Here is an 18,519-nt window from a genome sequence, read left to right on the forward strand (position 1 = left end):
ATGTCAGTGAAAATAATCGCTTTTAATTTTTCGTTCCGAAAATGTCGTATACAGAGTGATTTAAGAAAAGTAAAAAAGAACATTTAGGAAACGTTTAATAAATTTATTAAAAAATGCATATAAACCTGTGGACATTAATTAGATAGATGTTAATGCGATAGAGCATCTATTTTCAGCGGCATGAATTATCGAATTAACAGTGCAGCCTAAGTACATCCTCGTCTAATTAGCTGTCGTTGTGCGCGTCGCGTTGTCGTGTAAACATTCGAACATGCTTGTGTCGAACAAAGCGTGTCGAGACGATTAACGGCCTCGAATTGAATTCCGCCCTATCGCAAGGGTTTCAGGAGGGACACGAACCAACTTGGATGGCCGCGGGATACGCAAGGACCATAATTACGGACCGCGTAAGCGTATCGAAAGGGGCCGCGTATCGATAACGGGGAAGAGGGCACGGAAGCAATTCCACAGCCGTCAGCAAGCCGTAGTCCTAAGGCGGGTCAACTATCGGGCGGAAACGCATCTGATCGAAGGGAAATCCTAGATTTCCCCCGAGGACTTCTTCGGGAAACACCGATAGTCGGACAGACCGATGCCTTGCGCGAGTCCCTTCCTCCCCGCTGCTTTCATGTCGCACCACGTACTATCCAATACTCGAATTCAATTTGAACCCGCGTCAATAGTTTGCTTTGCCGTTCGAAAATGATCAAAAGCAAGTGATTTTTCAAGAAACAAAATTAAAAGACAGTGAATATAAAAATTCTTATATAATATACATATATGATCCTATAATATTTTATGCATTATCTTAACGTGTATTTTATTTAGCATTTATTTAGTATTCTTCAGTGCGTTTTGTATATGTTATTTATATTGACCGCAATTAACAACCTTAAGATAGGTACATATTCATCGGAAACAGTTCGCGAACTGCATTAGCAAACTATTTGTAAATATTACTCGATGTGTTCGCTAACAGCGCAAAAAATTTGCGGTTTTGAATAATTGTTCTTGAATAAGAACGGATTTGAATAATTAAACGGGCACAATAACTGCTCGTGAATTCGCATTGTAATATTTCATTAAAGATATTATTCATTATAAACAACAAAAAATCATATTGCACAATCGCAATCACACGCATTACAGTATTTTTCCATTTAAAATCTTTTAAAAAATTGCAAATTAATTTAGTAATTTAAATCATAAGTATTAAGAAATTTTGATTAATTTTATGTCTGTATTGAAAAATGATTACGATACATATCGTTATACATAATATCATCATATTATATAAATCTATCTACCTATTACATACGAAACTATTCATGCAATCAAACAATCGGAATAATAAAAGAAAGACAAAGATCAAGCTAATGCAACCTCAGATTGTTTGACCGAATAGCCATGTGACATGCCCCGATGAATTAAATTCTTACGACCGTGAGATTTTCAAAGCTTGTTAGACTTTTTCTACTCTATACTATCTACGATTGATGCAAAACAAAATTTTGGTTTCTTTTGTGGATGAGCGGAACAATTCGCATCGAACAGGAATCGAATCTACAATAAAACAGAAATGAGCAAATGCACATGATACAGAAATTTGACAGGCTTGAATCATTTTGTTCATATTTGCCGAATAAAATAAGTTGCAACTCATTTATGCGATACGATCAATTGATAAGATCATTCTTTGTTTGATAAACGGATACTTATATTAAGATAACTACATTCATAGGCATTTTTATTGCATGATTAACGTGTTTGTAATTTCATTGTGTTCTGTGAACGAGATATATATAATGTCTATATATACGCATAATAAAAATCTTTCCGATGACAGTCTCGAGATTGTGCGAATCGTTTATACATTAACGCCGTGAATAAATGGACGAGAATTGGCAGAAGGACAACGGGAGGATGAAGCGAGAACATCGAGATCATCGATACCAAAGGAAAGTTCGAGAAACAGAACATTCTCACCACCTTGAGTCGGTGGCCGAATAGTGCACTCTCGTGTCACGCTGCCGCATTCATAAATTGGTTAGAACTTAGTGGAACTGACTAACACTATCCAATTAGCTCTCCAATGTCGTTCAATGCAATAATAAACTATGCCGAAGTAATGAGTATAGAAGGAAAAAAGTGTGACAATGCATAATAATTACAAATATATTTAAAGTATATATATTGTCCATTTAATTCTTGTTAATATTATAATTAATTAGATGTAATGTAAATCTTAACTTTTGTAATAATTAAAACAATTATATATTTAAAAATATATATATATTTTAGAAGTTTTTTAGAAATATTTTTATTATTATAAATCTACAACTTCGCGAATTTAGCAGTTCTTTAGTAAAATAAATTTTTGTTTTTTGTCCCTTCTTTGTATCTACAATTTTTAATTCTTTTTAAAGTACAGAGTTCTTTTCTCGGCATTTTGTTAGGAAAAAATGGAGTCAGTTACATTAAACGAATGGCTTGTTCAGAGACCCAGAATTATAAAAATTCAAAATGTATATAATAAAGAAGGGGTAAACATTTAAGGATGGCACATTTAAATGTGCAAATATTTGTCTTTCTTCAGTGAACGTTTCTTCTTTATTTCGCAATGTGTTTGCAAATGGGGTATTTTTCGCGATAAATCATTCTGCAGTTTCTCATCTTAATAATATCAACAGTACAAACTAATTTCCATGTAAACATTCATCACGAAACCATTTATCTCCTTCCGTCTACATGTCAGAGGTGGGGTTTTTTCCATTGTATATATTTCGCGAAAGCGTATCTCATTGATATGTTATCGTAACTCATAATTGATGAAACATTCAATAGCTAGATATATAAGCTAAATAATAAAGCGATCGATCGTGAAGACACGGCTTAGTCAGTTTTACCTTATGCTATTAATCTTTTACGTGTATCAAGTAAGATTCCACGATGCACCTGAGAAATGAGAACAACACCGAGGAGGTATATGCAGCTATAATAAATTTTACTGAAAATTTGTGAAGTGTTCATTCGTGTTGGATTTAAACTCAAGATGTTTTTTAGACATCGCAGTCAGGTTTATCGAAGTTTATTGTTGCAATTTGAATACTGTAGAAGTATATCAAGCTTATCACGTAGATTCATTTGCAATCTATTATTAGCAATCCATTATTGGCGGCATTTGAATTATAACTTCCTAGTGGTCGGCTTATGCACTCATATTTTCAGAAAAGTCTCATGTTCAGAATAGAGAACAACATTTTGATTGGCGAGGAGGTACCGATTCACAAGACATGCACAAATGTCGGTGCGTTGGTATTGGAGAAGATGCGAAGCAGACCGGAGTTCGTCGCTCAAGTAAGTAGACACGGTCGACTTCCGCGAGAAGCTGTCGATAGAGGCATCGTCGAATCGATTTCAACATAAATTTCGCCATGATTCACCATTTAACCCTCGCTCGTTCGATCGTAATCCCGTAGGTGGAGGCGGTTACCGGCACGGAAACTATTTTCGCAGAAATGACGGAGAAAAGCGTGAAATGCGCGCTGTGGCTAAGAGAGCAAGCTGTTCAGCCGGGCGACATAATCGGCATTTGCACTCACAATCACTTGGAATCATACGTACCGCTGCTGGCGGCACTCTACGTTGGCGCCATTAGCAATCCTTGGGACAACGAACTTTCCCCAAGTACGTTACTTTCCTCCCGCTTGTTCTCGCTTTTTCTCGCGTCGTGCATTAAACCACCGAACGAAATCGGATTTCCGCGCATCAAGAGCTACGTCATTGCAAAGCATTCTGTTTTCATTTTTATTTTTTTCTATTTCTCTTAATCAAAAAAACATCATGAAAAAAGCATTCGTTGAAAAATAGTCGGACGCGCCTTTCTGCTTTTATCTGTGTTGCGAGTTCGAAACGTCGTCGCAATTAATTCGCGCAGATATAACAACAAAAATAGCAGCGCCGTCGAATTTCTGATATATATAAAATATTTACGGGAAATATTTACGAATCCTTCCTTCGTTTTAGCGACCGCACGTTATTTCCTCTTGCTGACAAAACCAAAAATAGTGTTCGTGAATGCCGAGTCGGCCAAGTGTCTAGCGCAGGTTGTCGAAGAAAACAATCTGAACACCAAGCTAGTAGTGTTCGGCGAACTAGCAGGCTTTGAGGATACGTCTCTGACGAGCGTCTTGCGTTCTCAGGACGCCGCAGGGATCGACAAATTTGAGTGTGCGAGGCTGACCAGCCCCGATCATATCGCCACGATCGTTTGCTCGTCCGGTACCAGCGGCTTTCCGAAAGGCACCGAGATCAGCCACGCGTCCATGATCAATTACATGGCTCACGTCAAGATCCACGACCTCCGAGAACACGTGTCAATGTGGATGCCTTCTATGCGTTGGTACTGTGGTCTGTTCATTATTATTAAAGCTATTCTCGATTGCTCGAAGAGGGTCATAATTCCGGATTACGACGACGATGAGAAGATATGTTATTTCATCGAAAAATACGAGGCAAGTGACGAGAGATTGGCGGATACGTAATATACTTAATTGCATATTAATGACAAATCGATACATCGTCTCTCTAGCACGTATCAATAATAATGATAAATTAATAAATGGTCATCAGATACATTTTTGTGAATACTCGTGCGATTTCGTGTGTACTTTTAGCGAGCGATCGTTCAATGTATCGGTTATTTAAAACGCTTTGTAAAGCATTCTTTTAATGACGCGCGCAGCTCGGCGTAGAAATTAATTACAAGTTTATGCGATGGAGGTTTTAATATTTGGCAATATCACCTGATTTACCATGCACTTTTCATCACGTAGCATCCGCGTTATTATTTTCATTTGGGGGATATTCTTGCAACGGGGGTATTTCACACGATATTACCCTCGCGCGTTTGCGTTAATTTATGTTAATTTATGTCGCGCGGCGAATTTGCTAAAGGATAACATGGGCTCGAATTGAGGCGCATCTACAAACGGGCGTGATAGTTGTACCGCGTGATTTATTGCCTCGTGCAGGGGTAATACCGCGGGAGCGTTCGAGTTTAACGGCGCGGGCGTCGTTTTGCATTTAGGTATCCTGGTTTAGATGCGATTCCTGCTTCCCCATTCGACTAGTGAAGTTCGGCATATTAAGCAAGTACCGACTACCAACATTGAAAATCCTTTTGTTTGGCGGCGCGCATTTCCGGGGAGAGCTGCAGCAGACTCTGGTGAAACTTTTGCCACATACCAATGTCATACTGAGTTACGGTAAGTCCCGATAAAGACTCTTATCGAGATGATAAAACCGTGATCGTTATGGTAGTCCTATTTCGTTTATCGATCAATGATATCGATCAATGAGTAGTTACACAATGCTGGTCAATGTTTCTATTTAAAATACATCCGTTGGACATGCAACGTGAAGGAAACTGATTTTTAAATTGCCCGCCAGGAATGACAGATTACGGTGGATTATGCGCCCGTCAAACGAGACACAGTAAACCGGGCAGTTGCGGATTTGTGTGCGAAACAGGACGGTTGAAAGTGGTCGATCCTAACACGGGAGAGACCTTGGGGGTCAACAAAACCGGAGAAATATGGGCCAAATCGTCATACATGATGAATGGATACTACAACAATCCCGAAGCCACAAAGAACGCTATCGATTCGGATGGTAAGTATGAAATAGTTTGACATTTGTCATTATTTAGAGCAAAGATTTTAATTAATAAAATATACTAATATGTATAAAAGCGATAATTTCCACGTTATAAAAAATTACAAACTTTAATATGCCCAACGTGTGTAATTTTCAGGATGGTTGCATACTGGCGATCTTGGTTATTACGATGACGATGGCGAAATCTTCCTCGTCGACAGAATGTCGGAATTCATCAACTATAGAGCCATCAAAATATCGCCCGCGGAAATCGAAGCTTTGATTCAACAACATCCGGCAGTCCTCGAAGTCGCCGTAGTGCCAGTGCCGCATGCTGTCGAGGAGGAACACGCCATGGCTTTTATCGCGAAAGTACCCGGCAAAGAGGTAATCACTCTGACAAATATTCGCAATGCTTATTTAAATATTTGTCAATTGTTCTTATATCCTATGTGTTCTCTTAATCTGTTTATCATAGGAGATCTTTTGGATTAGCAGAAATGTCGGTCCTTTTTCCATAATAATATTAAAAATAATTTTCATCCGTCTAAATTTTTCTACATTAAATTATTAGCAAAATAATATATTAAACATTAGATTTTATTTTACAACATTAGTAAAATTTAGAGTTAAGTCCTATCTTTCATCTCAAATTTCCTGTACAGTTATCAAATATTTTGTGTAATATCCAAAGTTCACATATTTTATTAACTTATTCTCTTTTTCAAATAAGAGATTAATTATAAGTAAATTTTTCACATTGATTTACATTTTATAAAAAAAAAGGATCGACTTGCATTTGTGCGCGCAGCTTCAATTTACTGCAGGCCCTAAGTTTCACTGTCTTGCTCTACATACGTTACATTACAATTCCTCACGTAAATTTCAGGCGACGGAGCACAACATAACCGACTTGGTGGAGCAGAACATGCCGTGGTACTGCAGGTTGCATGCGGGAGTTAAATTCATGCAGAGGCTTCCTCGCACGGCTACAGGGAAGATCGCTAAGAAGGAACTCAAGCAGATCGCTAAGAGTTATGCGACAAATTAAAATAATATTGCAATTATTGTCATATTGCTGTTATATTTAGAATATATATACTATTGTGGTAATTACTGCCTTTCAATATTTGAATTATTTAAAATCGTTTAGTCTTTCTGTAATAATATTTTATAGTATGTAACACAATAATCTATGTGTACTACAACATAATGTGAAAATTCTCTCTATATACATCATATAATATCTAATAAAGTAATTTGATGCAACCATGCAGTGTGTTATAGAGATTCACCCTTTATCAAATTTATAGAGTATCGTTTTATCGCGTACTCGTGACTCATGTGTATTTGTTAAGTGATTATCAATGAAATATGATATTACGATAGTGTCATGATACATTAGAATACGTATCGCTATATACAGATTTATAATAAACCAATTAATAAAGCGATATCAGATAACGGTTTCAATAGAAATAAACGATTTTCTGAAGAGCTGTACATAAATTGATTGCTATTCGTGTATATATGCATAAGCATAATACAAAACGCCATTCACGAATATAAAATGGGATTTAAAAAATAGCTTTTGATATTTATTTTTATCGCTCGTTATCGTGAAACACAAATGAACAGCATAAGGTGCATAGGAAACATCGCCAGATAAAGTATCGTTATAAGCTTACAATTGAAAATAATGGAAATCTTTGTGGAAATGTTAGAACGAAACCCAAGAGAATTTTCCGAACGCGTCTTTGCTCGTCTATTTCGCTTGTCATTGTTGAGGGCGGATTTTTCCGTCGCAGGACATTCATGTTATATCGTCCCTATTACGTACGTCTGAGTACCACGATGTAACTCAGTATATGCATTAAAAAGAGAAATTCGAGCGAATCAAGAGAAGCTCTGTGCACAATACTGCAAAATACGTTCGACCTGATTGCTTCCAGTATAAAGGAGACAAAGAAATAAAATAAAAGTGAATTTTCTTATTCGATGAGAATGTGACAGCGTAAATGTACGGCGTGATATAATGCACGACTGCATTAACAAGTACTTGAAGGATTGCATTGCATTATAAGACACAAGCATTATAAAGATGCATACGAGACACGATTAAAAGCCGATAAATTATATTTATCATCGTATTTTATATAATTAGCATAAATGGTTAATAAACGTGTATTAAAGTTCTCCATCGTTTAGTAATGCATTTGCAAAATTAATGTCAATTGCAATGAACCTTGTGGAACAAAATAATCTTTCCTCGTTTTAAAATATATCGGTTTAATTATTTTAATACCAATAAATAAACACATACGCCAGCATGTTTAATTTCTTGAAAATACTTGAGAGAAATGCACGCGAAGAAATGCACGCAAAGTGGCGGTTGCCGTGGTTATACCTCCAGTAATCGCCTTCAAATGTAAAGTACGCAAAACTGCGGCGAAGTTTTAATATTTGCTTTACGGCGTGTTTAGTCCGGCCACGCTCTCTTCGCTCGACAAGAAGAAAACTCAACTAAGTGTTCGCAAGTAAGTAAACGCGCGAGGCTCAAAAAGAAGCGCGCCGAGATAATTTCATTCTCTCGCGCAATCGCCCAGCTTTAAAATCAAAGTGGTTCAGCGCACCACGGCCGGGCTAGATTAAATAAGTCGGATTTAATTAAGTTATTGCGGCCCGCGCGGAACTAAAACAACCGTAAAATAAACTTCACGTCGCACGGTCGTCCGTGATTAAGAGCAAGATTATTACAGGTACAGGAAGAACGCAACGCTCTTCGCGCGAAGAAATCGCACCACAGTCGGTCTTCTTTAAAATAAATTTATCGTTTGCAAGTGACGGCCGAGAAATTGATGGAGCCGACGTAGGGAAATCGAGAGGATTTCTGCAGACTTCACGAGAACGTTAAATTCATCGAGACACTACCGCGTACGAAAAATTGATAAGAAAGATTGAAACAGCTTGCGCGGAAGATTCACCGATAGATTCAATAACTGTGCAAAAATACTACTATTATTAATTTATAAGATTGTATTTAACACTATGCAAAATATGTTCAATTTGTTTATTAATTTGTATATCATGTAATATCAATATTCGTAATTGTGCAATATTCATCATTTATACAAAATATCTCTTCATATGCAATATTCATTTATACAAAATATCTGTTTAATTAATGAAAATGGCTATTTTATCAGGTGTCATCGAAAATTTATTAACATTTTAATCTTGATTCTTATTATACAATAAATAATTAAAATATCCCGAACTTTATATGCTATTAAATTAAACATGACTTTTTTATTTCAATCAAAATTAATTTTCAATTATTCAGAATCATGAAACAGAACTATATCTCTGAGAGAATGGCTGGGTTTTTTTTAAATATATAAAAAATTTTTTTTTTACTCTCTAAATTTTTTCGAGTGAAATATCACTCTAATCGAGTGGAAATTCACTTGAGCAAAGAGTGAAAATTGAACATATCTTATCGAGTGAATATTGACTCAGTTTGTCGAGTAATTAGATCACACTCGCGCGCTCGAGCGAAATTTGGCTCGTGTATTTTAGTGAGAACTTGCACTCGATCAGAGTGCCTTTTTCAGGTGTCTGATTTTGCTGTTCGCTCGTTCTTAGAGTAAAGTTTTACTTAAAAGGCGAACATGTTTCCTAAGGCTCACCACATAGCATTTCTACCTGTTATTTTAAAACGTTGGTTACCTATTGATAAACTAACTAATAGTTAATTATAAGGAAAAACGAATCGTGAAGCCGCGAGTTGCGGTCGCACGCGAGGAGGAGGCTCTTCGTCGACATCAGGACGTGATGCACGACGATCCCGTCCACGGGAAAGCCCGCGAGGCCGTCGCGGCTACGATCTGCGCCCGCGGAATCACCACCGGTATTCATAGTCGCATCTTAATTTAAGACCGTCTTAAGTACAATCGTAAGATGTCATAAACTAATCACAAAAGCCGTATTAGCATCTTAAGACATTACTTAAGACAATCTTAAATATAAGATGCGACTATGGCCGCGGCCTATGAATACCGCGGTATTCATAGTCTTCAAGATCGTCTTAAGTAATGTCTTAAAACGCTAATACGGCTCTGTGATTGGTTCATGACATCTTAAGATTGAACTTAGAACGGTCTTAAATAACTATGAATACCGGCCTATAAACCTTTACTTGATAAGTCCAAAACCTACTTTCTTTTGACGTCACAGCAAATGAATAATGTAACGTAAAGAAACGCAATTCTACATGATCAGAAACAAAGTGTCATAACAAATAATTCCATGTTTCAATAGATTACAGTCTAGTTGTACAATTAGAAATAAAATTAAAAAATTTTTGGAACAGATATATGTCTTAAGTTGAAACAATAAGATTAGCAAATAAATAGCAAGTAAAAGTACTTTTAATGATATTGATAATGACACGATTCTGAGAGACAGAATGTTGCAGCTAATCTAATATATCGTTATTGATGTTTGACAAATTCTACAGATTGCGAATTTATGATGAATGCACAGTATCAATAATACCTAGTAAACATTAAAAAACTAGATAAGATTTCGTTTGTTTCCTTGATTTCTCAATAAAGATGACAACTGGCTGAATTGATAATCAGTGTTTTCATAGTGATTCAAAATATTATCACGATAATCAATTTGTTCGATCAAATTTTCTAATCGATAATTTTAATATTAGGTGAAATGTGTGTGTATTAGTATTTAATATAAAAATATAAACATTTGTACATAATATAAAAGAATGTTTCATTATTAGGATCCGTAAAATTTGTCACATATTTCTGTAATAAACATAATCATATTATTCATACTAAATTCCGTAATTTCGACATTATTATATGTTCGACGTTATGTTCTCATTACAAATTTCTGCAATGTTGCAATATTACCTCTCATAAAATTAGAAGATAAATAATGTATTTCATTAATCTTCATTAAACCGTCAATTACTCATACTTAAACCATTAATTAATCTATTATTTACAATTGCCCCAAATAACTAATTAAACACATGTGCTTGAATTCTCTTGCGGATAGAAACGTTTGCTATAATTATCTAGTATCACGAAAAACCACTTGAGAAATGTCACATTTTACGCATCAGTAAAATGTCATTTGAGAATGAACGTTTATACGAGGCAATCGAAACGACATTTGTCAACGTTGTCAGGAAGGACAGTAGTAGCTCGCGAATGCAGCAGAAAAATTTCACAACCGCTGCGCACGGCTGCGATAAATTACCGTGGCGTCGAATCGGCGCGATGCATACAGCAGCACCCAAATGCAACTCCGTTTCGATAAGCGTATTTTTATCGCCCGGCGCAAATGCATTTTGCAAACCGCCGAACGGGAATTCCTGCGACCTCATAAATTTATTATGCCGCCGAACAAAAATTTTCGAATAATTCGGTGCGGCCCGTATCTCTTGCGAACGAGCGCGTTTCAAAGTTAGATATTTATAAAAGATAATTGACATTAATGTGTGTGTGTGTGTGTGTGTGTGTGTGTGTGTGTGTGTGTATGTGCGTGTGCAATAATTTAATTTAATTTAAGTAAAACGAATATATACACGATTTCACATAAAGATACACGATACACATAAGAGAGAATTTTTGCCTTTGCTACTTGTTTATACTTGTATGCATATAAATATATTTAATATTTGTCAACAAATTAATAAACGGCGATACGAGTCAGGCGCGGTACGTGATGGTGCGCAAGTAAAGAAATTAATTATAGTTACAGAAATAACGAATTACAATGTACACATATAATATACATATTATACATCTATTCTAACTTGATAAACTGCGCGCTGATTATTTGTCCGACTTCAAACACAGCTATCGTTGAAACAGTAATAGCTTCCCTCCCCGGAATTAAATCGACGCGATTTAATTATTTTTTTAAAAACTGTAATAAATTTATTGCGAAAAATATTACCTCAGCCAGGATTCGAACCTGGAACCTCTCTCATTCCGTGAAGGGCGTCGTACCTATTCGACTACCGAGACATGTGGTAATATTTATCGCAATAACCGGTTAATAATAGTTACAAACGCATTGTTTTTAGCCTGCGTAAATTCAAATATGTAATTTAATATTTGTATTTTCATAAGAGATGCCCCATAACTATGATGCTTTCTAAAATTTCACACTTCCCTAAAATTTTAATTTTCTTTACTTTATCCATATAATATTCTTGGGTATATTTAAAAATTTTTCGTCTAAAAAATTACATTATAGTTTTATTCCACAAGAAAAATGTAATGTATATATGGCAACAAAACTATTCTAATCTTTTTTCGAAGACAAAAAATAATTTTAAAAAACAACTTAAAAGAGTAACAAAGTGTACAAACTGTAACAAAGACATTATCATTCCACGTGTCGTTCCATTATTAAAAGAATAATTTGCTTATAATTTTCCTATGCTGTGCTAAAGTGAACACAAATTAGCTAATTTATGATTGACCAAGAATTCGATTACAGGTTCGATTGTACATTAAATAGTGGTGGGATATTGATAATAGCCTGATACAAAAGCATTCTGCCATCGATACCACGCGATAATATATTGTCCACGTGCCAAGCTGCGATTACAGTTGCCAAGAAATCTCTACAGACATGACGATAACCAACGAAAAAGCCAACAAGCAGGTAAGAACGCGTTATGGTAAAAATGATCGGAGTGACATTTGCGTCAGTGAAATTATGATCACGATATACTCTCGCTTTTCTCCAGTATGTACCGTCGTTCAGAATCGAGGATAATATATTGATTGGCGCGGAGGAAACTCATCCAGGATGCACGAACATCGGAGAACTGATTCTCGATAAATTGAGGAATAAGCCGGATTTTGTCGGACAGGTACCGTCGCATGAAAATCTTATGATTGATTAGGCTCCATTGCGTTCATAGTTTTGTAAGCTTCAATTAAAATTATTTGATTCAATAAAACTAAGCAAACTTGGAAATGATATAGGTGATAAATAAAAAGGTAAACAAATCTTTCTAATTTTTCGTATCAATTGGAGATTATATAGATTATATTGGAGTTTATATAGATATAGTATTGTGTGGGATCAATAAACTTTAAACATTTAAGAAAAATTAAGAAAAAAAGAATATTTTATGAATAACATAACGTCGAATAAAAAATAGATTTAATCGATGTATGTAAAACTAATTCCATTTTTTTAATTTTGTGAAATATTTAGATAGAGATTGCTCCGGGAAAAGAGAGTACCTACGCGGAAATGAAAGAACGAAGTATCAAATGTGCCCTCTGGTTAAGAAATCACGGTATCCAAAAAGGTGATAAGATTGGCATATGGACTGGCAATCACATCGACACCTACGTACCAGTATTCGCAAGTTTATATGTTGCCGCGATAATATGTCCGTGGGATGACAAAGTATCGAAAAGTACGTCATTGCTTATGTAAATATATAATTGACTGGCTAAATAACTTATACAACTACAATAATTTAGCTACAATAAAACTATAAAATTTATATTGCGTTCTAATAGAAAATACAATTGCTGAACTGATCTTTAAATAATAATTGGCAAAAATGTGACCGTTAATGATTTAACTATAAGTATCATCATTTTCTAGTGTCGGCGCGGTACTGTCTGTCGCTAACGTCCCCGAAAATGGTTTTCGCGGACGCAGAGTCAGTCGAGAATCTGGTGGAAGCAGCAAAAGAAGAAAATCTAGAAGTTAAAGTCGTAGTTATCGGGAGTTTACCAGGATTCGTGTCTTTGACGGATATTCTTCAAGATCGAGTCAACCCGTCAGAGATCGATGAATTCCGTTGCACCGTAGTCGATAATCCTCATGACACAGCGATGATCTGTGCTTCTTCCGGTACAACGGGTATGCCAAAAGGAACTGAACTGTCTTATGTGTCCCTTTACAACAGTATCACACCCATCGAAGAAATTCATATGATCAATGAAGTAACATTAACTGTACCTACGATACGATGGCACTACGGACTGACTGTGCTGTTCGAACTGATTATGTCGAACGCAAAATGGATTATTGTTTCAAATGAAGTAGCTATGGACAATGCCCAAATATGCAAAGTTGTTCAGGATTATGGGGTAAGCTTGAGAAACAAGTATAATAATTCAAATAATGGAGTAATAATTCAAATTGATATTAATTCTAAACAATGCCTTTTAAGCAATGTCTTAACATATTTCGCGAAATTGAATCCAATTTCAAATTCTTTATTGTACATATTTTTAAATATGGAAATATGCATACAATAGAAATCATTCAATCTTTCATTAATATTACAAAGTATAATTGTTTAATATCGTAAATTATTTTTTTAAGTATCAATTTTTGTTACGTATTTAAAACTTAATATATAAATATTAAACTTTATTAAAAACTCTTTTTCCAATTTTTTGCTTTTTTAAAATATTATTTCAATTCAAAATATTGTTTATTTCTTTATCTGCCGTCAAAGTTTAAAACTAATTTACTTACTATTTGCTTGTATTCATCATACTTAAAAATTAATTTCTTCTTCTTATTATTATTAAATAAAAGCAACTATTTAAACGACAATATATGCATTTTTCATTTTCTTAGTCAATAAAACATTTTTTCTAGTAACTAATTTTTTATACATATTCTCAGGTAACATGGTTAGGATGTGATATTTCATTTCCGAACCGTGTACTCAAATACAACATCTTACAAAAATATCCTATGTTGTCTCTGAAAAAGCTCGTTATAACTGGTGGGCTACTTACAAAACAAACACAAGAAGCTATCGCGAAAATGTTGCCTCATACCCAAATATTAAATTGTTATGGTAAGATAAATTATATTGATAAATTATAGAGCCCCGTGAATACTATGGATATATGATTCCATGCAAACAAAAATATTTTATGTCATTATTTTAAAAGATGCTTACTAAAATAAAATATTATTACGTCAAGCTATACAAAATCTTTATATAAAATTATTCAATTTTTCCTTCTAGAATATTTTTAATCATCTGAGAATATTTCTTCAGGCTTGACTGATGCCGGAGGATTGTGCGTGAGCCAAGCGAAAAATAGTAAACCAGGTTCCTGTGGTTTTGTGACCAAGGGAATACGAATAAAGATAGTGGACGAAAAAACCGGCCAAGTTTTAGGGCCTAACGAGAGAGGTGAACTTTGTATAAAATCGGAATTTATAATGAATGGTTATCATAAAAATCCAGAAAAAACTAAAAGTGCTATTGATTCAAATGGTTAGTATTCAGACAAATGAAATAACATCTGCTTTGACGATATCTTTTAAGGGGATCCTAAAGTGAAGGCTGAACTTCCTCGACGTCGGTAATGTCAACATTTCTAATTCTGTTTTCTTGTCATATATCTATATCTGTCCTTGTCTAACGAGAGGCATCTGTCTTTGTTCGATTACTGCGCCATCTCTTGCCACACGCAATATTGCTTATCCTGTCAACCTGAATGTGCTTTTGCACATATAAAAGTTATATAAAGTAATCTTTTTTTCTAGGTTTTCAATCTTAGATCTAATTGCACGATATTGTTCTTAAATGTTGTCCCTAGGTCATGCCGGTCTAATTTTGTGGATATTTATCGTGGAATTTTTGTACAAAGCAAATATTGTCGTCACGTATACCAAAAATTAACAAAAATATTAATTTTTTTTGTTTTCGATATAAATTTGACCACCATGACCTAGATTTTGATGCGTACTTTAATTCTAGACAAGAATTTTGCATTTCTATAAAGTCAATTAAAAGATTAGTGCTAAGAAAAAAAGCCGGTATTACAGACGGCTTTAGGATCCCCTTAATATTTTGTTATTACATTGTCATTTAGCTATAAAAACAATTATTTTGATCAACTTTTCGTGCTCGATATAAATTATTACCATAAAAAATATGTTTCTATGTTATAATGAGATTGCCATGTAATATAAAAAATATCAAAAAAATTAAATTTCATATATCTAAAGTAACCTAAATAAAGTTTTATTTACGCATATAGGCTGGCTGCATACTGAAGATATAGTATATTACGACGAGGAAGGTGAAATTTACTTTGTCAGCAGAAATTCGGATTTTATTAATTACGGGGGCATTAAATTATCACCCGCGGAAATAGAGGGTGTACTTGAAACTCATTCTTCAGTTCTCAGTGCCGTGGTAGTTCCAGTACCAAATGAAATGGATATAGAACATCCGATGGCATTTATTCAGAAAGTAATCGGAAAAGAGGTACATCATAATTGCCTGATATTTAATTTAAAAAAATTTTGTTTTCCTTAATAAATATATATAAATCTCCAAAGAAAAAGCTTTCTTAAAAATATATAAATAATTATATATTTTATATATAATAAGAACAAAATATTACTACTTATAATTAAAATTCTTAATTTTTCATCAAGATTATTACAACAAAAATGATAATTTAGATATATCGTATCCAACATTTTACTTAAATATTTGAAAGAATGTAGAAAGATTGATAGAATATCAATTTATCTTTTAGGTAACAGAAGAGGAATTGCATGATTTAGTAAATAAAAATTTACCAGACTATTGTAAGCTCGTAGGAGGAATCAAATTTATGGACAAGCTTCCACGTGTTAGTACTGGAAAAATTGATAGAAAACAATTAAAATTATTGGCACAAAATTATGCCAATTAAATTGAAAAAATATTATATATATTCAAAGATAAAAATAGATATAGAGTATAGTATAAACTATCTTTAAAAGAATGTGTGTGTGTGTGTGTGTAAGCGATAAAAAATGTTTACAAAATAAAAGTAAAGATAAAGATAAATATAAGTATTTTTGTTATAATACATCAGTTAAAATTTTAATATAGATTATTCTTTTCCCACTCCAGCTCTCAAAGATTATTTCCAGTATTATCAAATTAAATTTGATTGCACTTGATTCATATATCAGACACATACATAAAGTTTACTATCTTTTAGCTGCTTTTACAAAGAATTTATAAAATCAACCAAGTTTCATCATCAATTTATAAAATCAAACTTCTCAATCACAATTCTTTTTTGAGTGTATTACTCGTATATTAAAACTAATGCGTTTCCTTCTTTGAATATCATTCTGTCGTCGTCTTTTATATATATAAAAAGCATGTTTACAATTACTCGTTCTATAAAATTTTACGGTGTAGAGACTGTAGAGAACCTTATGAGAAATAATAAACTAACAATAAGTATATATAGGCTCTCCTGAATAAATCAAATAAAGGAAAGTGAGAGAGGTAGTTTGTTTACACGCTGAAGATGACACAAAAAAAGTGTCGAAACGTCCGAATATGTATTAACTAATATATTTTATTTTATTAACTATATTTTGATTACGCATTAATTACCGCGCGTGGCTCCGATTGCCTCTCTCATTTTCCTTTATCAGCTTTATCTCATGAAAAATGTTTCTAAAAATATCTATCCAAGATTGATAAAAACAGATAGTAACATTGGGGACCTGGTTAGTAGACGTATGTGAGTGGGTGCGAAGAGTGAACGTAGCTTATTGCTAGCGATTGCGGCCACAGATAGGCTTTGAGTGTAGGATAGGGGGAGAGGGGAGGCAAATAGCGGAGGAAGCGATAAAAGTGAAGGAAAATAGCGAAACACGAGGAGCGAGGATTAATCAAAGGGGTAAAGACACGACTAGATGAGAGGTTAGGGTAGAGAGACGAATTCGTGCGATTTATCGGGCGTACGGCATAGAGTATAGAGTACGGCACAGAGTAGAGCGGCAAATGAGCGGTAGCGAGCCTGAGGCCTGATTCTCTAACGAGAAACGCATACGCAAACTCTGCTCTAACAAAAAGGTTGTAAATTGATTGGCTATCGCACAGTTTTTAGCCAATAAGCTTGCAGCTTTTCTGTTAGAGCAGAGTTTACGCATACGTTTGTCGAAAGAGAATCGGGCCCCTGGGCGTATGATTGGCGGCGAGATAAGAAATCGCGGGAAAAGCAAGGACGTACTGATATAACACCGCGCGGCATATAAAATAGGAGATAGTAAGACATTGATAACGTGATTTCCCTCTATCTCAGTCCTATTACTCGTTTCCGAGCGTGATGACTTCTCTTCATATACATGTGTTACGCAAGTGGATTATACACATTGTGATTTCCCTCTATTATCCTATATTTCAAGTATTGTAAAGTGGATTTTAATGCATTGTACTCCCTCCAGAAACTATTTTTCTTCAAGAAATATATCCCAAATTCAATAGTAATTTTCTTTAAAGTGACCTATATGTAGTACCTCTTCCTTCTAAAATTCTACGTTGTCTGCCCGCCCGTGACAAATTTCAGGTAACAACTCCAATCATATTTCTTTCTTTTTATCTACAACACAAAAGCCTGATAGTCGTAATCTAAAACCCATGTTTATATACATTTCCATGTATATAAGTGTTTAAGTGGACAAGACAAATAATAAAACAAAAACGAATAAACTCAAATCATCAGTGATCATTTGGTCGTCGTGAAAGTAAATACGATAAAAATCATTGTATAATTTTTAAAAATGTGTGAACCGAACACAACGACTCTTAAAAACAAGGTATAATATATATAATTTATACTTTTATTCTTTATTTAACAATTTGCTTTCATTTTTATTGCACGTAATAAATCTTTGCATTATTGTTATATTATTATTTCATTTATTTGCAAATCTGCTATCTTTAACATTTCTGTATTCATAGATATTTTTAATGTTAACATTTGCTTTTAAAAAACAAAGAATATAAAGGGGATTACGAAC

The 18,519-nt window shown here is 34.4% G+C and overlaps 2 protein-coding genes across 8 annotated transcripts in view; both read left to right on the forward strand.

Annotated features, from left to right (window-relative positions):
- Positions 1-16,431, forward strand: part of LOC112468483 (linear gramicidin synthase subunit C-like) — a 33,034-nt gene extending 16,603 nt beyond the window's left edge. Inside the window, exons 2-17 of the mRNA XM_025037679.1 lie at positions 2,942-2,982; positions 3,229-3,357; positions 3,480-3,687; positions 4,027-4,514; positions 5,090-5,267; positions 5,452-5,673; positions 5,816-6,045; positions 6,548-6,697; positions 12,277-12,363; positions 12,449-12,574; positions 12,925-13,132; positions 13,327-13,817; positions 14,365-14,542; positions 14,750-14,971; positions 15,741-15,970; positions 16,248-16,431. Of these exons, the coding sequence (XP_024893447.1) occupies positions 2,950-2,982; positions 3,229-3,357; positions 3,480-3,687; positions 4,027-4,514; positions 5,090-5,267; positions 5,452-5,673; positions 5,816-6,045; positions 6,548-6,697; positions 12,277-12,363; positions 12,449-12,574; positions 12,925-13,132; positions 13,327-13,817; positions 14,365-14,542; positions 14,750-14,971; positions 15,741-15,970; positions 16,248-16,406 (3,339 nt within the window). The 5' untranslated portion in view covers positions 2,942-2,949 and the 3' untranslated portion in view covers positions 16,407-16,431. The remainder of the gene's footprint in view (positions 1-2,941; positions 2,983-3,228; positions 3,358-3,479; positions 3,688-4,026; positions 4,515-5,089; positions 5,268-5,451; positions 5,674-5,815; positions 6,046-6,547; positions 6,698-12,276; positions 12,364-12,448; positions 12,575-12,924; positions 13,133-13,326; positions 13,818-14,364; positions 14,543-14,749; positions 14,972-15,740; positions 15,971-16,247) is intronic.
- A 143-nt stretch (positions 16,432-16,574) lies between these two features.
- Positions 16,575-18,519, forward strand: part of LOC112468485 (luciferin 4-monooxygenase-like) — a 4,805-nt gene continuing 2,860 nt past the window's right edge. The window contains exons 1-3 of one of the 7 annotated variants that reach the window (XM_025037687.1): positions 16,575-17,396; positions 17,999-18,065; positions 18,166-18,315. In XM_025037687.1, coding sequence (XP_024893455.1) covers positions 18,280-18,315 — 36 coding nt within the window. In that variant the 5' untranslated portion in view covers positions 16,575-17,396; positions 17,999-18,065; positions 18,166-18,279. Of the gene's footprint in view, positions 18,316-18,519 lie in introns of all 7 variants that reach the window. The other 6 variants (XM_025037681.1, XM_025037680.1, XM_025037682.1 and 3 more) reach the window with 6 other exon arrangements.

This window comes from Temnothorax curvispinosus, unplaced genomic scaffold, assembly GCF_003070985.1.
Source record: "Temnothorax curvispinosus isolate PA1 unplaced genomic scaffold, ASM307098v1 QBEX01018536.1, whole genome shotgun sequence".
Lineage (NCBI taxonomy): Eukaryota > Metazoa > Arthropoda > Insecta > Hymenoptera > Formicidae > Temnothorax > Temnothorax curvispinosus.